The following is a 23,706-nucleotide window of genomic DNA, read 5'->3' on the forward strand; positions in this document are numbered from 1 at the left end:
TAGGAAATCAAAAAATAAAATATGGTAAAATACAGGGGACTATTAACAGGCAAGAGGTAACAAAGCAGCTGGCTTAGAACATGCTGAATACTGAAAAATGTTTGCTTCTTCTTCCTATTAGTCACTCTGTTTCTCAGCCAGGTTAGAACATTCTGTTACTTTGTATATAAGCAAAGACTTTATCTCAAGGCCAAATACACTTTTGCTTAAGAATACCCATGCAAATATTTAACTTAGATGATGAAGTAACAAAATACCTAAAACAGTGTTGTTATAGGATTTTTGTAATTCTAACATTGATAACTACTTCTATGACTTATATCACGACTAGACCATCTGGTAAAGAAGAATGAACTTATTAGGCTTTATAGACTGAGAGACCTGGGTTTGTATCTCAACTTGGAGACTATCATCATGCAACCATGAGTTTAACTCCTAGGAAACCAAGTTTCCTCATGTCAATTAAAAAAACCTTATTTCTCTTTCTCATGGCTCTGATAATTAAATAAGAAAATATATGGCAAATGATGGTACATGTCCAGTGTATGTTCAGTAAATGATGACTCACCTCTCTATTTCCCTGCACCACTTTAAAGTGGGAATTTTCTGGAACTCATCTTTCAATCAAGAACTCTATTACCCAACTATTCAGAATAGATACTATCTTCACTATTGAGGTTTCAGAAGGTAATTTTTGAACTCTACAACTGAATTAGCACTCCTCTCTAAAATATCAATCTACTGAACTATTTATATTGAAAGTTACAGAAATTTTATTTGTGCAGTAAAGGGTGATAGAGATATTTGTGTGTGTGTGTGTGCGCGCGCGCGCACGCACACGTGTGCATGCATGTATGCGTGAGATTTTTGGTACTCTGGCCTTTATATATCAGAGAAGAAAGGTGATAGGTATATAATTCTGCATTCATGAGACTTTGTTAGAATAGAATATTTCTTCAATAGATCCTACTTTATAATTGTTTTCAGTAATTACAGCTACTGCTTAAAATATATATACACACACACACACATACATACTGGACGCCCCAGGAGCAACTAAAGTATTAGGAGCAAAGCAAGATTCATTCATCTCTTTGTTCCTTTAGTTCAAAAACATCGGTTATAATCTAAAAGGGAAACTATTTTCAAATACTAAAAGGCACAGAGCTCTAATTTTGAGTCAGGTTTTGTGTAATCACAGCCAACTTTACAGTCACTATCCCCAAATGCTTTAATGTATTAATGCATTCAATCTTCTTCATGAGCTTATGAGCAGGTATTAATATTCATTCTGAGGAAATGGAGGCTTGAAGAAGTTTAAGTAACTTACCCAAAGCTGGGGTACAAACCCAGGAGATTGAATTCCAAAGCCTGCATTCTTAACCAGTATGGTTAGTGGTTCCTAACCCTGATTCATCGATCCCTTTTTATAACACATGCCTTTGAGGTCCCTTTTGCTAGGGGCCAAAATGAAAACCAGATAATAAAACCTCCCCATAAAAAATTAATGTAATGCTCTAATTATAAAATGAGATAAGAATTTAGAAAACGTGTATCTCATTATAATAATAATAATTTAAGATTATGGTTTTCATTAGAAAACTTCAGGCATGACTACACTGTTAGACTATCTATCGAATCCTTGAAATTCCTAAACTGTCTGAGGGTGGTGCTGCCCTAATGAAGAATCGCTGCACTACTGTCCACAGACTTTCTACTTTTCTGCTCTCTCATTAGAGATCCTTTGTCAGAGTTGTGTTCTCTCACTTTTTTCCTTTAGATAAGCATATCCAGATCCCTCATCTTTATAAATAAACGTAACTATAAAATTATATACAATCACCATGTTTAATCTCCATGAATGGGCTTAAGGCACAAATAATTTAAAAAATGCTAAACTTCTCAATAAGAACAGAGCAAAGTTTGGCTCTAAAGAAATTAGTGTCAATTAAACCTAGTTCCAAACACCACTTATCTTGCCAATTAATTTCTTACCACTTATTTTAAGCTTAGTGGCAGATTATATACTCTTACCCTTTTGAAGCTCTAAAGTTTTCCTCATTTAGCAACTAAAGTTCATTACGGGACGATCACACTTTTAGAAATAGTTTCAGAATTTGTTATAAAAACTCAACACCTCAGATTACTCAGTTTACAAAGAGTCAGACATAATTCCCCTCCATCCACCCACGTGTTCATGAAAAAATAAAGGAGGGAGCCAAACCAAATCCCTTTCAAGCGCAGACCTGTTCTTTGCGACGCAGGCAGCTCACTGGCAGCAGGCAGTGTACCTGTTGTTCCAGGAGGCAGTGCATAAGCTGAAGATGATGGTGGAGCTCCTGGTCCGCCATGCTGGAAGGATGCTCCAGAGGAAGGGGGAGGAGGGAAAGAAGCAGCAGAGCTGGAGGTAGGTGGAGAGGCCTGGGGCTGTGTTGCGTACAGCTGAGACGGCCCAGAATAGGAAGAAGCAGAAGACATGTAAGGGGTGTTAGGGTAAGCGTTTGAAGCAGAAGGAGCAACGGGCTGCTGAGGTCGATACATTGTTGACCCCCCTGTTCCGAAGGAATACTGCTGGGCTGGTTGATAAGCTACACCAAGGAGAAGAAACAGAAATTTTAATTAGTTATAAGTTTATTGACAGCAACAAAAAACCAGTTGTCTCATTCTATGGAAATTATTTTTGTCATTATTATTAGAACAATAAGCTACCACCAAATATTAACCCTTATATGTTATGCTTTTGATGACTTGGATACCCTTAAATATACTAAAATATACCCATTGGATCAATATGTGAAATATGCCATCTCCAGACTGCTTCTGGCTATGAAAATCTTTCAATCATCAAACCCAAACACTGAAAGACCGACCCTTTTCTCAGACTTCCTGTGCCTGAGAAAAGACTGCAGTGACACCGACTAGCCACCAGATGGAACCATGCAGGAATTACACGTCCCAAGCACTCCCCATTACAGTAAATTACAGGGACTTTGCTGGAGGCTCAACATCTCCTCCACCGGAAGAATTGTAGGGTAAGCACTATTGTTATGAATCAAATACCTTCTCCAACATCTAGTAAACTAATCAGCTACTCACATTGTGATTTTGAGCTTAGTTCCAGATTAACAGCCAACTCTCTAAGATCCCTGACAAAACAATCACTACATAGTATTTCATATACTATACACAGTTGGTTAGTAAGCATTCAGGCAGCCAACTAATGTTTTGATGCAAAGACCTGAGCCCAGATTAGAGAATATTACCACATTTTTCATGACCAAGGGTAGGTATGGACCTCTACAGAGTGAATCTACTAGAACTGTACTTGTTCTACTCTGAAGACAGCATTTTCATGAGTGAAAAATTGTGTCAAATCTGTATTCATGTTAAGTAAGAATATCCACTTTAGCATAGAACATGCTTATTAAGATTAGTTCTTACTAGGCAGTGGCCTCTTGCTTTTGTAATAGTTGTTTAATCATATAATTTTCTGCTTGGAGATTTTTTTTTCTCTTCATGTAAATTTTAAAATAGTGGTGATATTTTACTTTATAAGTGCAAATATTTTCTAAAAAACAAAAGCCAATGGTGGGTACATGTTATTACCATACATTTGTCGAAATTCATAGAATGTTCAACACCAAGAGAGAACACTAAAGTAAACTATGGACTTTGGGCGATAATGACGTGTCAATGCAGATTCACTACTATAACAAATGTTCTACTGGGGTGCAGGCTGTTGATAGTCAAGCAGGTTGTACATGGGGGCCGGGGAGATATTGGATATTGAAATGTCCCTTGGAACCATTTTTCCAAAAATGGTTTGTGTCATCTTGCTGAAAGGAAAGAATATATAACAAAATCATTTCAAAAATTCTGTTTTTTAATACCAAAATCATGGGACAATTCACTGTTCTTAGTAATTGCTCAGGAACAGGAGCCAACTGTTCTGAATGGACTGACATAGGAGGCTGTTTCCAAGCATGCTAATCAGGGATGTCACCTAGGGAAACTGTGTTTCTCCCTCTCGAATCCTACACAGTTCTTTCTTTACTTGTTAAAACTGATTTGATCATGGGTTTAGAGCTTTAAAGCAAAATGTTACTACATTAGGTAAGACATGCTGTTGTGCAAGGACTTCAGGGTCACACTACTTACGCTGTGGCTGTGGATAAGGTGGTACCTGGGTGTGCATGTGACCTGGAGATGTGGGAAGCTGAGCTGTGGTCGCATTTGGATTAACATTTCCGTGCATTATGAAACCTGGAGGTGGAGGATTTTCTCCCTAGGAAATGAGAATATGATAAAAAGGAGGATTACATTTGGAACCAAAAATCTTACCAGATGGATTTATAATCTCTGAAACGGAACTGTTTATTTTTTTTTTTAACTTTACTGTGTAAGAAACACTGCATTTGCACATTCTGTCTTCTTTAGAACACATTTTCTGAGCAACACATTCTAAGTGATTTAAAGATCAGACAGGTCTAAAGTATTAATTGCAATAAATGGCAACAGATGCTAATAACTTCACAAAACAGCGTCAATGATATTTATAATAAGTCACCAGGATTTTCCATCTCTACTAAATTCCATCCACACTTTGGAAATATAAGTATAAATGCCACAAGGGAACTTTCGTTTCTCTTCAATTTCTGCAATGCTCAAAAACAAAGAAGAAAGAAAAAAGAAAATCTTCAGTGAAATCAGATTTAAACCATCGTTAGAACTTCAGTTGATATTTTTCTAGCTGAGGTCAATTTAGAACTGCAAAAGGAGGGGGAGAAGAAAATAAACTAATTGTCCAGAAACTTCTTGCATCCTAAAGCATTAAAATGCAATAAGCAGGCGGACAAATGGGGGAAGGGGAAATTAAGAAAAGCGGGGTAGAGAATATTTAACTATATATATATTTAAGTGAGCAGAATTCTGCTCAAAGATGAATAATGAAGGATATACCTGTGTGTCAGAGGGAGAGGCTGCAGGTGGATGGCTGGGAAGGGCGGTAGGAGTTTTGTTACTCCAGGTAGTGACAGTAGGGGCAATTCTAACCTGAATTGAACAAAGAAATACCAATCACAGAAAATAAAAAATAAAAATGTTAAAAGAAGAAAAAAAAAAAAACACCCAGAAGGCATTAACAGCCAGATGCATAGCAAAAAATAAGAGTAGCAAGATAGCATATGTTAGTCAGGCAATTGCTTTCAAGGTAGCTGGGATTCCAAAAGAAAAAACATTCACAACAAAACAGGGAGAGGGAGGCAGTAGAAAAATCAACATGAAAACCTAAATCAAAGCATAAAAAAAAGTAGCATTCAAGTGTCAAGAATAAGGGGAAAAGCTAGTTCCTGTAAGTAGGTAAGGAAAGAAGATATTGGAGGAAAAAAGGTAATTGAGTAGAAAAGTGATTTTGAAGCATTAATAGTATTCATGCTACTATTAGATCTGTAAGCATATTGCTACAAGTTCCCTTTTCTGGATTTTATTAGAGCTGCAAAAATCGTATTAGTCCCATATCAGGCTTAGAAACATATAATCAAAGGATATTAGAGATCAATCAGTCTAATCCCCACCCATGACCACTGAGAAAACCAACACCTAGAGAAATGAAGGGGCTTCCTAAGGTCAATACAACTAGCTGGTGACAGACCTAGGACTGAATCCAGGCCTCCTGATTTCCAGGCCAGTGTTTGCTATACTACACCATGTTGCTTACCCTGGAGTCCTAAGATTTTCAAAACAAATTTTTTAAGCCACCAAAATCTTTCTGGTCAAGTAAATCTTCATAGAAATTCCAAGTGGAAGTGGAACTCCTACTAATCTGGCCTCCCTCTCACCCTTTTACCCCTTCCTGTAAACATTCCTTTAAAACCGCAAGCTGCTGTCCTCATTTGGTACATGATAAGCTTTAATCAAGAAAATCAGTGCTTGGGGTGTCTGGGTGGCTCAGTGAGTTAAGCGTCTAACTCTTGATTTTAGCTCAAGTCATGATCTCACAGTTGTAAGATCAAGCCCCATGTTGGGCTCTGCACTGGGCATGGCTTAGGATTCTCTCTCTCTCCCTCTCTCTTTTTGCCCCTTCCCTGCTCCCGTGTGCACACATACTCTCTCTCTCTCTCTCTCAAAATAAACAAAAAAACAAAAAAACAAAAAAAAGAAAAAAGAAAATCACTGCTTAGTTTCTGAATTTGTTTTTCTTTTGTTAAAGTATTAGACTGCTAAGTCAAAGTACAATGAAAGTCTTTCAGTGTTTTTATATCTTCCCAGAAAGACAGATAAACTCAAGGACATAGAGAGTAAATATTCTCTTTTCCCAAAGTAGAGGGTGTCTCACCTCAGTACCCTTCAAGATAGCATGATTGAACAAAAGATGCTTGGGAGTTCTAATATCAAGTTGGCCAGGCGATATTAAGAAATTCAAGCTCTGTCTTAAAACTCTGGCTTGTCACTTGATGTCTGTGCCTCTTAGTTCTTCCAGTCACTGCCTGCTTTGCCCTACCTATGTCATAGACTTTTCTCAAACTAGTAAAGTCTTCATAATAGTGGGAAACTTAATCTGCTTTGTTTACCAATGTATCAACAGACAGAATAAAGACAGGCACTCATAGAAAAGCTCTCAATAAATTATCAAATAAAGGAAAAAAATAAAAAACAGAGAATACTCTAGATAGTTACAGTTAAATCCAAATGTGATCTATTCCTGATTAAGTATTAATCAAAAGTGCAATAGACAAAAGAGCACTAATTGATCTTTTTTTTAGCTTTCCATGATTTTATATTTACTTTTGTTGCAATAGATTATAAAAAAGACCTTGTCAATTCTATCAGTAATCTGATGTATTTTAAAATGGGGAGAGGATCTGCTAACTTTGTTATCAATCAAGACCATTTATTACTTATGAAAATGTACTTTTCATTCAAGAACATGAAGGTTATCTGCGGGTCCGGAAATATAAGTTTCTGTATGAAATAGTAAAAGACAGTAAAATGCCACATTTTATGCCACTAAATGTTGTAATTTACTTACTTACTTACTTAAAAATATCTAATCATCTTTATAATCCCCATGACCTACAATTTCATACACCTTTGGTCATTCACTAATATCCAAGTTATCCAAAAAAAGTATGTTCTGAATACTGTGTTGATACAAGAGACACAGTAAACCTGTAATAATGGTTCAGAATAAAATACTCAAAATAAGAGTACCTTTTCTAAAAAATATTTCATAGTATTAACCAAATCACCCACAAATTGTTCCCACTACTTTACTTACAGCTTGTCAGATGAATCAAGTTGAAGCAGTTTCAAGAACAGATGTACATGTGTATGGGTAGTTTGAATGATGGGGAAATAAAAAATCTCCCCAGAGAGCTTAAATTAATTTATATCTAAAATATAATCTGTTTGACCAGATTAAAGTGATAATTAAAAAAAAAAAAGCAGACCAGGGGCACCTGGCTGGCTCAATGGAAAGAGCATGTGACTCTAGATCTCGGAGTGGTGAGTTTGAGCCCCACCCACGTTTGGTGCAGAGATTACTTAAAAAAATAAATAAATAACTTAAAAAAAATAAAAAATAAAAATAAAAAGAACAGACCATCACTTTCAAGAATACAAAAAGAAAAACTATTAAAACATTATGTTGTCTAACTAGACAACTAGACTTATCATAGCAGATTAAGGTCTCTTACCCAACAAATTTTTGAACAGAAATATATAAATGTTCCTACTTAATCTGGACCATATCACTCACATGGGGATAATATTGTTGAGCTGGAACTCTTGACATCTGTGTGTGGCCAGCCATTGGTCCAGGCCTGCCCTTAGGCAGCTGCTGTCTCTCATAAGGAATTTTAGATGATTCCTGTCCTGGTACAGGCTGTCCTTGTGCTCTACAAAGTCTGTCACGAAGCTGCACAATATTTGGCTATAACAAGCAATGGAAGAAAATAAAGCAGAATGTTAGAACTTACTGAACTATATGACAGCATGTTGCTTTTCTTAAAGTAAGCTTGATCGGTCATATGCTCCTTGTTCATATGCTGTTTCCTATATAACAGATCCTAGCACAAGAGGGTTTAACATCATGGCTTCTAATACTCAAGACTGATACCAAAGGCCCATGATATATCATTTAACTGAGGCAAGGATTTGAATTATGCCCACCACACAGTAGTATGTAAGATCAATGCCACTCATCATCTCTGCTCTTTTGTATTTTCTTATAGTTGAGTAATTTTCACAAATCACAAAAGTAGTTTAAAAAAATACAACTTCATTTCTTTATAGGGAAAAAAGGTCCCCAAAAGAATCAACTGCTGACGATGTGATGAAAGAAAATGGTGACCTAAGAAAGGAAGGAAAATTAATTAAAAAAAAAAAAGAGAGAGAGATGTTGGAAATAAAAGAGTAAGATGTCATACTCATGGTAGCTTACACAGATCTACAATTATACAGATCTACAATAAGTATGAGTTGACCGCATACATGTTCCAGATATTAACAAACAACAACAAAAAGGTAATGTTAAAATATTTCAGCAAGAACTGATTTTAGTAACTTTAAAAAGTCATACATTACTATAAATTCACTAAAGGTTTAAAGTTGTCATTTAAACTGTTAGGTATACTATTAGGGAGGAAGGTTAGATACTATAATGATATCACAAAGTCTCAGGACATGTTCCCCAGAAAATACTAAGGGTCTACTGAAATATATAGAAGACAGCAACTTCAAAATTGTTTATTTTTACATAGAGAATGTTCTTTAAAAGTCCAAAGGAAACATGAAGAATAATATACAGAAAATGTATGTGGTTAGGGGTGCCTGGTCAGCTCAGTCGGTCAATCATCTGACTTTGGCTCAGGTCATGATCTCACAGTTTGTGAGTTCAAGCCTTGCGTTGGGCTCTACACTGACAGTGCCGAGCCTGCTTGGGATTTTCTCTCTCGCTCTCTTTCTGCCCCTCTCCTGCTTGTGTGCATGCACACACTCTCTCGCAAAATAAATAAGCTTTAAAAAAAAGAAAAAAAAAAGAAAAAATGTATGTGGTTATAAATGGTATTGAAGATAAAGAGTTTAATACTGAGGCTACAAGATCTAAAGGTCTTAGATTAAGTTAGTCTTAAAGGGTCTTATAACTCACTATTAAAGGGGTGTTTAAAAAGTCATAAAATAATTATGCCAAGGTCATCATAAAGTCTATTTCTATTCTACCTAATATTCTCACAGATAAAATCGAAAGATACAACATGTAAATGTGTTTCAAAACCAACTAGAGTCAAACCTCCATAATGCTGGAACATAGACTTAAGTGTTTTTACTCAATGAAACTACTCAATGAAATTTACTGATAATTCCCTACAAGAGACAAAATACTGAAAACAATTAAAAAAATCCATCAAAAACAAAATAAAGTTTATAATAAAAAACATAGAAACAAGAAAATATCTTCAAGGCTCAAAATTAAGCTCTGTCACACACACAATATAGATACAAACATCCTACTTGTGGATAACTGTCCTCAAACCTCTCCCTGATTTCTACCCATGCTTCATTATTAAATTTAGGTTGCCCTCTTCTGTGATTCCACTGCACTACTACCTCTATCATAGTTATGTATCACTTTTGGAAAACTCCCTTAGGAAAAGAATCTTGGCAATCGTGTCCATCATTATGTTGTCAGTCACTTACTTAATTCCATTGCATTGAAAAAGCCCAATTTAATGCATACCAAATAATAAATCAGAAATGTCATTCTCCCTGCCTTGAGTATTTTAAAAATGTACTTGTCTGCAGACAGTATCAGACTGAAATGGTATACAGAATGAACTTCTTCACTAATATCTATGTCTATGTCTAGCATTTGTGGGAATTTTAAAACTACAACCCCAATTATTTAAGTATTAATATTCATAGCTTTCTAACACAGAAGATTCCTACAAAGAACTATGTACAAAGAATCAGCATTTGGCTCAAGAAATTAGAAGTTGGTCCTTTTCCATTTTTTCCCTCAAATACTATGCCCATCAGTACAAAGGGATCTATCGTACTACAAGAGCATCCTATCTCTCCAATACCGTCTGGGTACACCTAAAATGATGCTTGAATAATTGTCAGTAACATTCACTTATGGTCAGATGACAGAAATTCAATTGTTCCAAAACATTCTACTTACCAATATTCTTATGTTTAACACTAAGTGCTACCCACCGGACTCACCTTATTCACACATTAAAAGAAGAGAAATGGTCAATTCTAATTACCTGGTTGGTGTTTTCGGGAAGAAAAGCCAAGGCTGCAGCAATACTGCCTTGGGCTGCCAACAAATTAGCATACTGACTCATCTTCTCAGCCAAAAGAACTCCTACAGTATTGGTGTCCATGGCTTGGGTGAGTTGTACAGCTTTTCGCAGGATGACAACTTTCTCAATAAGATCCTAAGTGAGGAAAAGAAGGGAGAGAGAAGGGCAAGCAAACAAAATTACCAAGATGTGTATGCAAGAGAGCAGGAATGAAGAGATACTAAGATTTCTAAAACCTCCTAAAAGTATATCTTATTATCCTCTCTCTCAAAAACTTCTGCAACAGCTGTCCACCATTCACGTAAACTGAAAAAGTAAGGAGGAAGAAAGTACCTTATCATGGTTAGGGCATAGGTTATTTCCTTCTCCTAAATATCCTTAAAGTGCCAGATACTTGTCTTGTGAGCTTAAAGTAGGCAAGCATCCAAAGTGAAAGTGATCAGCAGATAAATGTCCAAAGGCAGAAACTGGGTTCCAGCAGGTATAGAAGAAACTGACTGAAAACATCATACTACCTATACTATAAAAACACTACTACTAAGAGGTGACCTCCAATGAGCTTACTATTTCAACCCCAAATTTTTCACATTGCTCTTCAATACCAATTATTTCAACAATGGGAAGCCTCAAGTATAAAGCACAAGAATATCCTATCTATCGGCCCTTCAAAAGTACACAGATCCAGAAGTGTAAAACAAGTGTGCTTTCTCTCAAAAGCACTTAGGAAAACAGTGATTTCCTACCAGATTTTCAGTTTTAATAAAGTGATCTTTAAAGTTACAACTGTACTGAGAAAATCTCTTTCCAGAGCGAAAAAGAAATACCTGAATGAAATATTATGAGACTCTGATTAAATGCTTAGAAAAAAAAATCTAAATACTGTATACAGTTACTCCATGCCTGAAAATAGTCCCCATATTTTTTACTCCCCCTCTTGTCCAGGTTTTAGTGCTACATAGGATTCCATTTACCTCTTACTTTCATTTTCCCTTAATCATGACGATTAAGATTCTCTATTGGTACTGGGAAGGTCTCCCATTCCTTACCCCACATTGCCTCTTTCCTTGCCCAAGGCAGATAGGGTCACCAGAGGCAGGGAGAGAAGCATGGGGGAAAAGACGTACACTCTAGGACTGTTTTCATGCTCTTGCCACCTGCTTCTTCCAATAAACTACCAAATCACAACCTTGATTTCACAAGCAGTTGCAACTCCATTTTACTATCCCATCATCTCATACTTTGCCCCGCCAAATATGCTACAAATACACATAAGTTATCCAGCAAAAGAACTTCTAAAACATAGGTAACTAAGGTGAAAGCAATGAACTTCTGGAACAAGTCAATTTCTAGAATAGAAGTAGGGTGAAAGACAACACTAGAAAGTAAGCACCCCTTGTTTCAAAGATACTAACCTGAAGGGACAAAGGACTGCTTCCATCTTGAGCTTTAGTCCAACATGCAACTAGTTTCTCTACATTCCCTGCACAGATATAGCAGAGACATGCCTGAGTCTGCAGGAGGATATCACCTTCACTTTCAAGCCTGGTTCCCAAAAGATCTACCGATCAAGAGGAAAACAAAGTAAGATTATACTCAAGGCAATCTGAACATGAAGTCGTAAGTAAGCCAATAATATTTTCAGAAGTATGAATTAAACTTCACAACCAATGAGTAGCAGATAGAAACAAAATCAGTTATGTAAATGCTCAGTAAGTATTTATTTATTAAATGAATGGAAGTGCATGACAAATTGTATGTAAGGAATGACTTCTCAAGATTCTATATACCTAGTTGCAGAATGAATTTCCCTGAATTACATTAAAAAATAATAAATGGAAAGGACATTTGAACAGAAAAATCCTAATGAACATTTAACTCCATTTCAACATGTCAGATATTTGTGTAAATAGATGAAATATGGCACATTTGAAATGAACATCAATGGTAGGTAGGACTATAATAAATCACTTATGATAATAAAGTTAATATCTTACAACTTTCATATTCTCATAATACTTTCAAGGTAGCAAATGGTTGGTTGTTCTGATACTAGCACTCTGAAGCTTCTGTTCTTACAAGTAAGGAGTATCATTCCTTAGCTACCAGTCTAGTCACAGCCTTTAACAGTAATTTATAATTTCCAATCAAATGTTATAATTACTAATTTTATCCAGTTAATATTTATTAATTGAAAGCTAATTATGTGTAATTTTACATATAATAGACTAACTAAGGCTTAGAAAGTGATTTTTCCGAGGTCATACAACTAGTAAGTGGCAGAGGCAAGACTCTAGGTCCGGTCTGCTGGAAACCAAAACTGTTAAGAAATATTATTAAAAGTAATGACTAGATATGGAGAAGTAATGTTAATAATTCTAACAAAAGTATCCAAATGGGAACTTCTTTTTCTTATCTATGATTAGCTGCTTTGCAAACATTTCTAATAATATATTACTAATTTTATATAAAATATACGATGCCATATACATTGTATAAATATAAGGCTCATTTTCTTACCACAAAGGGCTGAAAACTCATCTGGTTTAGCATAAGTCAATACAGCAGCTAAAGCCTCTCTCCAATTTTTAAGGTCACAAGACTCAACAATTTCTTTCCAGTTCTTCATCACCACTGCAGTAATTAGCTTAAGAAAGGAAAATAAAGGAGAATTAAAAATCTCTGGTATATTAGAAAAATTACCTCTGGCCAATGAATCATATCTTTTAAACCTACTATTCACAGTATTTCATGCAGAATAAAGCAGCAACAAAGCGAAGAATATCCCTGAACCAACAGACATAAAAAAGATGGTTATTATTTTTCCTCAAAAAAAAAACAAAAAACAAAAAACAAACAAGTCCCATCACACAAACATTTTTTGTAATGTAAATATGCTGAGAAGGAGGGGTGCCAGGCTGACTCAGCTGGAGGAGCATGCGACTCTTGATCTTGGCGTAGTGAGTTCAAACCCCATGTTCGGTGTAGAGATTACTTAAAAATAAATAAATAAACTTAAAAAAATATGCTGAGAAGGAAAAGTATAGGGTATTATCAAAACATTAACAGGAAGGCATGACCTGCTCTGATGGATAAGAAAAAATGTTTTGAGTACACGTGAGATATGAAGTCAGAATTAACTTCATCAAGGTCGAGAAAGAGGAAGATGGCGGCAGAGTAGGAAGACCCTAGGCTCACCTCGTCCCACAAATACAATTGGATAACTATCCAATCATCCTAAATACTCCAATTTGATGGAAGAATTAGAATTTAAAAATTAAAATATTTACCTTTAAATTTTTCTATGTTCTAACTTTTCTACAATAAAAATATGAAAAGTACTTTTCATTAAAAAATTATATACATAAAGTACAAAAAATAAAAATAACAACGCCAAACTATCAATAATAACTATTTCTGGTTCAAGGAACTATGAGTGTTTTGTTTTAGTTTTTTAACTGTTTTCTACATATCAATTATCTATTCTAAGAATGTATTGCTTTTATACTCAGAACAGTGTTATAGTTTATTTTTAAAACAACATACCCTGGTAATTTTGCTTTGGGATTTTGCAAAGTATTTTTTCTGGGTTCGAGCCAAGAGTTCTTGTCCACCTGCTATGGCCAATATAATGGCATCAGCCATGCGGTTATCATGTAAACAAAGGTCAACAGCACTCTCAAAGTTACCCGTCAGCAAAGCCTGAGTAATTAAACCATCAATATCTGCAATAAGGAAATACACCCAAGTTAATAAAAGGTTTTGTTAAAAGAAAAAATCTTATACATATCAACTTTTACATGCACACACAAAGGAGAAAACAATGCTAATTTCTGAATATTACTAGTGGATCAATTTCTATGGAAATATATTGAGATGCATGTAAGTAAAATCAGGTAAAATAACACATTTTCAGATTGCTTAAACTGGAATAATAGAGATCATTACACAGTTTTTATTACATTGATGTCAGAACATCTATCTCCAAGAGACTGATTACATATACTAATTTTTTTTTTTAACTTTTATTTATTTTTGAGACAGAGGGAGACAGAGCATGAACGGGGGAGAGTCAGAGAGAGAGGGAGACACAGAATCTGAAACAGGCTCCAGGCTCTCCAGCACAGAGCTCAACGTGGGGCTCGAACTCACGGACCGCAAGATCATGACTTGAGCCTAAGTCAGATTCTTAACCAATGGAGCCACCCAGGTGCCCCCTGATTACATATACTAAATAACTGGGTTCTTCTTTTCAACCCTCCACCACTTGTCACAAAACATTTGTAACTTAAATTTAGGGACTATTTGTTTTCAAATAGGTAAAAATAAAAATGAAATAAGTACTTACCACCACTGATGGAGATGTTAAATGTTCTTCCTGCTGGTGGCAGAAATTCAGATTCTTGTTTTCCTTCTTTGATGCACTAAAAGATGGAAAGGGCAGCAATTTAGCCACAGTGAAACTGTGGAGAAATTTACTGGCAAAACAAAATTTATATATTTACTATATATATATATAATTCACCTACTGACTAGATGACATGAGCAGTTATTCCAGAAAAGTTCTCAGATCTAAGACTTTCCTAAGTATTAACTCCCATTATACAATCATAAATAAAATCCAAAGTCATCAGGAATAATGTTAAACAAACTATAAGTGTACATATCCATTACTGGTAGCTCAGAAATTATTGAAGAATGTTTGTTTTTACTTCAAATAAGAGGAGTTTGAAACAAGCAAAATACACGTGTTTTTAATTTTACCATATTTAGACTGTTAAAACAACTCTGCTTCTACACATCTAAAATTTTCTATGTCTAAAAACTTCTGTCCATTAGGTTTACTTATAAGGTATTTTTGTTTTAATTGAATCAGTTATGAAAGAAAAATCACTTGGTGCCCTTATACAAATGCTATATAAAAGACTGTATGAATATACTCAAATTCAATTATAGACTTTGTATTCTCTTAAATTAGTCATACCTGCCATAGCAGGTTGGTCTGGTAAAAAGATACACACAGTTCTGTTATAAATTTCTGAAACTACTTATCAGTATATTTTCTTTCTTTAGAAGAAAAGAAACATAATGAAGGCATATTGCTGGCAAATAGTTTAAATGCTTTCTCTTCTATGCATAAAAAGTCACAAGAAGACAAAAATAAAATATATTAAAGAAATCATAGAGAAAAATTTAAAGAAAAAGATAGCTGTCTTGCAGGAGATAAAATAGCTATCTTCTGTGTGTGTTACCTATACATCTGAATGTAAACACCTAGTATTCAAAGTCAGGGGCATTTTTGGATTGGGGAATTTTAGTGCAGAGCACAGCACAGCATCATCAATGCTTAATTAGTTAACACTATTACAGAAAAATAGCTAAAACCTTAACTCTTTCCCTAATTACAGGGAAGCATTTTAGAACTTTAAAACAAAAACATTCTAGAGCTTAAATTATTCCTATTAAGAAATAAATCAGATACTGATCTGATTATATTCACTAACTTACAAAAAAACCCTTTTTTTAACTCACAATTTTTCAAATTTGCCTTCTAAGAAAACTAAAATCTATTTATTGACTTCTGAAATGTAAATAATGGTGAAAAAAGCAGCTGATTACATATTGAGTATTTTCAATGTGTAAACTACTATGTCTGATAAACAAATAGCATCATCAAGGTAAAGGAGATGGTCCTATCTCCTTAAACTTTTTTTTGAATACTCCAAAAGTACACATTGGTGACTATCGTTTTGTTATGTGCATATTATTCTGATCTATTCATTCATAAGTGTATTTCCAAATGGCCTTCTATTTGATAATACATAGTTAGTCTAGTTGTACATAAATGAAAGTACATTTCTTCAAGGTATCCTACAATTCTGTATAGGTAGTCCCAAAATTGGTTCAAAGTTTTACTAAGATTTTACACATATTCTTTATTTTCAGATTAAATAAATGTCAGAAGATCTACTTCTAAGGAAAGTTGTTTTTTTTAACAATTTTCTTGTAAAAGTCTAAATTTACTGATGAATTACTCTTGTAACTTAGCAAAGGATTGTAAGAGACATTCCAGTCAAGGTATCTCTATACCACAAAGAACAATGAAAAAGTCAAAGATGAGATGAGAAACAAGAACGTGTTGATTAATTAATTGTCCAAGATGAAATATAATTAGAAAGCAAGAAAAGTACAGAATTATTTAATAGTGGTTAAAAAAAAACCCAGAAAAACAAAAGGAAAAAAATTAATGATACAACTCTGTGTTCAAGGACTCTTTTTAACTGGTTATAAAAATTGTCAACTACAACTCATGACACGTTTATCATGTCAATCAAAAAATCATGACAGTTCAAATTAGTGAAAATTTCTATACCTGGATTCAAAGTTCAAGACTAATCTAGAAGCCTTTGTTTCTCACTGATCGTAGGTCCTAAATATTAATGTGTCAAGAAAAAACATAAACTTTATATGCAATGCATTGTGGATTTCTGAGCAACATCTCTTTTCATTGTGACATGCTGATATCCATCTGACCGAATTAAGTCAATCTCATGTCAACTGTTAATTTTAAGACATATAATCCAGAAGCTAGGTCAGAGGACTAAAGATTTCACTGATGACAGTTCTGTCAAACTAGTAAATAGACTCCTAGCCCAAAAATCTCTAAGAAAACAACATCTCCCAATTTCATTCTGACAAGTAGTCAAGCAAATTTTCCATATTTCAATGTGAGATAAACAAATATAACATACTTTACCAATGTAATTAAAAAGGAAAAAAATAAGTACCTCTCCCAAGAGCTGCTCTTCAGCAGCAGGGCTCTCCTCCCCATCACTCTGTGCTACTTGGTCAGAATCTTTAAGAGCCTTTGGTACACAAAACAATTACAGAGGAAGTTGAAGGACGTAGCATTAAAAGAATATTAGTGAACAAGCAAGACAAAAGACCAAACCAACAAAATTCAGAGCTAGTTTAATCATAAGAAGCAACACTAAGTAAATTTATTTAAGAAACACTAATAGAGGAAAAGCAAAGAGCCATGACTGCTAAGACTTTCCTTTCTCCCTCTCCCCCCAGCCCCCATCAAATGTCCCTTGGGAACAGAGATCTTAACCTTAAGTATCTGAGCAGCCACTGATATTGTTTGCCCTCTTTCGCAAAATTCAAATATTGTCAAGAGAAAGGAATGCTCTACCAGCTAAACTTATACTATTTTAAAATGATAGTTATTCACTTATTAAAATATCTACAATCAGCATGTATTTTTACACTGTAAAGCAATAAAAAAGACACATGTCTTAAATTACATTTCCTTCTTTGTTATGACCTAAACCAAATTTTTGGAAGGTAGCTATTTTTAAAGGCCTTCTTACCACATCGGGTTCATCCACTTTGTTCAAGGCCAAAGCAATCTGAAATAAAAACAACAACTCACCTACTACATGGAATTCTATTTCAGTGCATGTAACAAATGCTCACCTCTTTCTCCATTTTCATTGGCAAAATCCACAAAAATTCAGATCAAGGATGGTGTGTTTAAAAGAATAAAATCTGCTATTCGATCACAAACCTAACCTCAAAACAAGCATGTTTTCTTTTACTTTGTTTTAAATAACTATAATTAATTAAAAAAAATTTCTTCAGGCACTCACTATGGAAAGAACTGCTATTACAAGTATTTTGACAAACAGGTTCTATTTCTTCATTTTTGCTATCGGGCATTCAGCAAAACTTTTTTTTTTTTTTAATGTTTATTTATTTTTGACAGAGAGAGAGAGAGAGAGAGAGACAGAGCATGAGCGGGGGAGGGGCAGAGAGAGAGGGAGACACAGAATCTGAAGCAGGCTCCAGGCTCTGAGCTGTCAGCACACAGCCCCACGTGGGGCTCGAACCCATAGACCGTGAGATCATGACCTGAGCCAAAGTCGGACACTCAACCGACTAAGCCACCCAGACGTCCCCAAAACTTTCATATTAATCTCTTACAAACCTACAAGTTATAGCACCAAGAAGTTCAGACTAATAATAAAATTAAATATAAAAAATATCTAAAGGATTGAGCAAAGACACACAGCCAATAAGCGGCAGAGCTGTGATGTGACATCGAAGGGTCACGAATCTTCATGGTGCTCAGCATCGCTCAGAGTGCGTAGTATCTAAGCTGTACCATATATGCAACAACTCTGCAATGCCATAGAAAACTTTAGACACTCTGAAAGAACAACAAAGGGCCAATACAAATTACACAAAGAATCTAAAATATTTCCTTCAAGGTGTTCAAAGTCAGAGTGTTTTTCATGCTGTTCATGTCAATATTGTGGAATGAATAATAATTAAGCCCCTCTTTGAGAAGAAGACTGAAAAACTGGAATAGGACTTTCTTTTTATTTATTTTATTTTTATTTATTTTTTTAATGTTTTATTTTTAAGAGAGAGAGAGGGAGGGAGGGAGGGAGAGAGAGAGAGAGAGAGAGAGAGAGAGGGAGAGAGAGGATCCAAAGCAGCTTTGCACTGTCAGCACAGGGCCCGATGCGGGGCTCAAACTCATGAACTCACGAGATCATGACCTGAGCTGAAGTCAGACGATTAATTGACTGAGCCACCCAGGTGCCCCAGGACTTTCTCTTTTTAAAAGGGAATCTTTTTATTAAGTAATTATTATTAAGCTGAATATTAAGCTAATCAATCAGACTTTTGTTTATTCAGGTTCAGTACAATAAATTGCCCTTGTTCCAAAATATTTACTACTTACTTGTCAGCTGGACCAACTCAATACAGAGTTTGGGAACGTGGGCTAAGGCATAAACAGTGAGGGTAGAAAACTGTGGTAACTTCAAACAGTACTCTATTCTTTATTACTTAAGCTGTAGTGAACATGGGGTGATCTCTAACAGTTTCCCCTTTTTCTTTTCCTCCAAGGCCACTGGTTACATACCCTCTTAAAATCTAAGTGTTACTTCCAGTGTTTGAAGTTCAGAGCCTCTTATCTTCCAAGGCCCAATTCTACCCGATACAACACAGCTCATTAAGTCAAGTTTGAATTATAGATGGTTCTGGCAGCTTTTAAATCCAGGTACAAGGTAAGGTTACATATTTAATAATATGTATTTAGAACTTTGGCAACCAAACACAAATTCTTATTAAATATATATTGAATGATTTGAGGTTATCTGTGTAGAAGTTTATAAAACAGAACACCTATGCTACATAAATATTTACTTTTATAAGCACAGCCTTTTAACCTTTCCCAGAAATTTACCTTCTTTCCTAGGTCTTCTTTTCTGTATCCTAGAAGTTCCAGGTATTTTCCCCGAGAATCATCCTCAAAGTTTACCTTTAAAAAGACATAGTCTTGAAATAAAGACCTGCATTTAAATTTTCAATTAACTGATCAAATTCCAAGTAGAATTATTAAAAATCATCAAAAATAAAGTCTACTGTATCAAGGAAAGTTTTCTATATCTACTATATAGAAGACTACTAAAAGAATCTCCAAAATATTTTTTAAATATCAAGTATACCAGTAATTAATTATCCTTGTTGAATAAAGCTTACTTTTATTTTTTAAGTAAACCCTATGCCTACTGTGGGGCTTGAACTCATGACCCCAAGATCAAGAGTCAAATGCTCTGCTGACAGAACCAGCCAGGCACTCCAAAGTTTAAACTATAATTTTTGTTAAGTACAAACTAAGTCACGTCCAATGGTTATATGCATGCAGAACCCAACACTATGGGGAACACTCAAATGTCCTAAAACTCTCTCCCCAAATTCATAATTACAAGATATGAAATTCTATAATTTTAGAAGTTAACCTTGTTATATTCAAGATCTCTTTGGAAAATTCGGTATTAAGAAACAGACATTCCACTGGAGGCAAAATGACCAACTAAAAACTCTATTTTCTATTGTCTTAAATGCAATGCAGTAAAAGGAATGAGAAATGCCTCCAACCTCTCTCCCCTGTAGCTTTTCCCTCTTTTCCCATTTTCCTTAACTGGATCTACTATAGAAATTATTCTATGTTTCTATTATACTAAACTCTATGTTATTAATTTTAAAATAGATCTGCTGAACATTATGTCTCTCTCACTTAAATATAACTAGTATGTCATTTTTTACTTATTAAAAGAAGTACTTTATATTAGGCTTTTCAAAGCAGAGAACGAAGAACTCTTGACATAAAAATATGGTTGTGTGCTCTTCATGTTTCGTTAATTTCATCAAGAAGCTCCTGAAATCACAATCTTGCAATAATTTCTTTATTAAGACATATTTCGAATATAATGGGAATAGTTAAATTTGCAGATAATGAAATAGTTTTAATGCCAACTTTACCTTCAAAAAGGACCATACGTTTTTTTCAAACTCAGTCTGAGAGGCATCAATTTTTTTCTGACAATAACTGACAAATCCTTGTGACTGCACAACCTGCTGAAGTTGGTCCGATCGGCTGAGGAATTCCTTTTCTGTTACAACCTGACTAATGAACACAGGGCGTGGCTGCTGCTGCTGCTCAGCTCCCTGCTGAGACTGCATTCTGACATTCTCAAAGGTAACCAGTTTGCCTCCAAACTAGAAAAGAACAAATGAACAAAGTCACTCTCAACCACAAGGATAAGGCCAAAACTTGCACTTACTGTAAAACCTGCTAACGGAAAGAACTATGGTCTTAAAATCTATCACTCTGGATAAAGTTAGCTGATACAGTATCCCATACTCCACTGTCTGAACTTGATCTTCAATTACTATTCTTATTACCTACTACCTTCTAGATAAAATGTACTATTTACTGTGCCCCATAATTTCTCACCTACTTGTTTACACCAACTTCTACATACTCAATGTTACTTCTCTTCAAGGCCTGGGCAAATGTCACCTCTCCCACCTCAGATGTCCTCAATATATCATAGATCTCTTTTTTTCTCTTCTTCCAAAAATGTGGAAGCTTCACGAATCTGTGTGTCATCCTTGCACAGGGGCCATGCTAATCTTCTCTGCATCGTTCCAATTTTATCATATGTGCTGCCTAAGCGAGCACTATAGACCTCTTTTGACTCAACTATTAGCTATATGTATTTGCCTCACCTTCTGTCCTAGGCTCTAAGTTTTAAAGGGTGGCAGAATATGCCCCTCCAAAATATGCCATTTGGCATAAGGATTATTTGGAGCTAAAGACTACTTGAAAGACAGCAGGAAAGAAAGGCACCCTGACCTGCCTTTTTTTTTTTTTTTAATATTTATTTATTTTGAGAGAGAGAAAAAGAATGAGCTGGGGAGGGACAGAGAGAGAGAAAGAGAGAGAGAGACAAAGACAGAGACAGAGATGGAGGGAGGGGGGAGAGAGAGAGGGACAGAGAGAGGGAGAGGGAGAGGGAGAGGGAGGGAGGGAGGGAGGGAGGGAGAGAGGGGGAGAGAGAGGGGGAGAGAGAGAGAGAGAGAGAGAGAGAGAGAGAGAGAGAGAGAGGGAGAGAGGAGCCCAAGCAGATTCTACACTGTCAGCGTGGACCCTGACTCGGGGGTTGGAACTCACAAACCACAAGATCATGACTTGAGCTGATATCAAGAGTTGGATGCTTAACTGGCTGAGCCATCCAGGTGCCTCTGACCTCCTCTTTTCTTCCTAAAAGCAGGAGATGAAACTCCCATGTGAGAGTTGCCCTGTCTATTCCAGGGGGAAAGAAACATTCTTATCACCAGAGGTGGGAGTCAGGCTGAGAGAAATATATACAAAGAGACTTGTTAAATGATAATTATCTCCCTTTAGTCTCTTTAAATATTTTAGGTACAACTGCCATTTTTTGTTCAACCTAGTATATAAGCACTTAGGTTTTGCCATTTGTTTGCATCTTCATTTCCCAATGAGGGCCCAGGTATACATAAAAATTTGTATGCTTTTCTCCTGTTAATTTGTCTTGTCAATTTAATTCTCAGGCCCAGGTGAAAATCCTAGGAGGGTAGATGCAAAGTTATGCCTCTCCTATACTTCCAAGGAAGGTTCTGTGGTTCTCTATTTACTCAGTCTTGTATCTCCTACAGTACCTACAATACCTTGTACATAGCAAATATACAGTTAATATCTGATTTATTTATACAAATAAATATAGGTAAGGAAGGAAGCACAGAACCAAACTTCATCCTTCATACTCAGTAATTTTTGTATAAGGATTATGGTTTTTACATAAACTTATTTTTTTTAATGTTTATATATTTTTGAGAGAGAGAGACAGAGTGAGAGTGGGGTAGAGGCAGAGAGATAATAGGGGGACACCGAATCCGAAGCAAGCTCCAGGCTCTGAGCTGTCAGCACAGAGCCTGATGCAGGGCTCGAACTCGTGAATCACAAGGTCATGACCTGAGCTGAAGTCGGGCCCTTAACTGACTGAGCCACCCATGGTGCCCCCATAAGCTTATCTTTTTAAATGTTTACTATGTGCAAAGTTTTTGTTATGTCACGCACTCTAGGAAATACCAAGAAAACATAAACCACTATCTTTATGGAATTTAACATGAAAATACAACTGAAACAATAGGCACTTGTAGGTTCTAAATGTGGTGCAGGTAATACCACACAGGATATGGAACTTTACAGAAAGGCAAAACTGCTAGGTTTCCCCAAATTTTGGGGAGTTGGTGAAACTGCACCCTCCAGAACCAAGACCTAAACTGGGTTTCACAAGAGGATTTACCCATTTACTTGGTTCTATGTAACAATATAATGTCACTTAATTGCAATAATGGTAAGTGCTGCCTGTTAGTCATCATTTTTTCAAATCAACCAAAACAAATATGGATATTGAACACAATAAAAATATTTTTAAAGTCTTAACAATATAAAAATACTGTAATTTACCAAAATTGGTAGAAATTAGAAATTGGAAAAACTGGAAGGAAGCATAAATGTACGAATTTAATACTGCACAGAAGAGTTTTAATTAATACCATCTGAAGTTGATATATCAAGACATGGACATTTAGGTATATTATTTACATTTATAAAGATAATCACAAAAATAACCCTAACTTCTAAAACTTCAATGGCAACCTAAAGATATTTGAGGGGGACACTGAATTCTACCCCTCATGTCCACAGAGAGGGCATTTTTCTTGCATTCTGTAAGAGGAACTAGCAGAGGAAGAACACTTCCAGCCTCTTCTGTCCTTCGCACTCTCCTGGAAGAGAACTCACTGATGTTCTTCAGGAAAGAAATGCAACATGCTCACATCAGCTCTTCAGGGCTTCTTTTTGTACCTTTCTTCATAAAGCAATAGTCCATATAGATAAGCTGCCAGCACCTTTAAAGAAAAGCCCTCCAGTACTTGGACTTGCCTGTAACTAGGTTAGTAAGGCTGCCTAATGCACGGGTGAAGCTAAAAAAAAAAAAGTCATCAAATCAGAAAC

The 23,706-nt window shown here is 35.5% G+C and overlaps 1 protein-coding gene and 1 non-coding gene across 34 annotated transcripts in view; both read right to left on the reverse strand.

Annotated features, from left to right (window-relative positions):
* The window catches only part of SEC31A (SEC31 homolog A, COPII component), a 71,371-nt gene that overhangs the window by 17,367 nt on the left and 30,298 nt on the right, over positions 1 to 23,706 (reverse strand). For 8 of the 33 annotated variants that reach the window (XM_060654715.3, XM_060654709.3, XM_060654710.3 and 5 more), the window contains 13 exons: positions 20,643 to 20,879; positions 19,564 to 19,638; positions 17,678 to 17,716; positions 17,093 to 17,170; positions 14,653 to 14,728; positions 13,851 to 14,029; positions 12,825 to 12,951; positions 11,720 to 11,865; positions 10,269 to 10,442; positions 7,757 to 7,930; positions 4,960 to 5,052; positions 4,159 to 4,285; positions 2,247 to 2,588 (listed from right to left, as the gene is read on the reverse strand). In XM_060654715.3, coding sequence (XP_060510698.1) covers positions 2,247 to 2,588; positions 4,159 to 4,285; positions 4,960 to 5,052; positions 7,757 to 7,930; positions 10,269 to 10,442; positions 11,720 to 11,865; positions 12,825 to 12,951; positions 13,851 to 14,029; positions 14,653 to 14,728; positions 17,093 to 17,170; positions 17,678 to 17,716; positions 19,564 to 19,638; positions 20,643 to 20,879 — 1,867 coding nt within the window. The remainder of the gene's footprint in view (positions 1 to 2,246; positions 2,589 to 4,158; positions 4,286 to 4,959; positions 5,053 to 7,756; positions 7,931 to 10,268; positions 10,443 to 11,719; positions 11,866 to 12,824; positions 12,952 to 13,850; positions 14,030 to 14,652; positions 14,729 to 17,092; positions 17,171 to 17,677; positions 17,717 to 19,563; positions 19,639 to 20,642; positions 20,880 to 23,706) is intronic. The other 25 variants (XM_060654719.3, XM_060654717.3, XM_060654721.3 and 22 more) reach the window with 18 other exon arrangements.
* Positions 21,239 to 21,345, reverse strand: LOC132693391 (U6 spliceosomal RNA). Its single transcript, XR_009616777.1, has one exon. It is a non-coding gene; the product is annotated as a U6 spliceosomal RNA (small nuclear RNA).

Source organism: Panthera onca, chromosome B1 (genome assembly GCF_046562875.1).
Source record: "Panthera onca isolate mPanOnc1 chromosome B1, mPanOnc1 haplotype 2, whole genome shotgun sequence".
Taxonomy (NCBI): Eukaryota; Metazoa; Chordata; class Mammalia; order Carnivora; family Felidae; genus Panthera; species Panthera onca.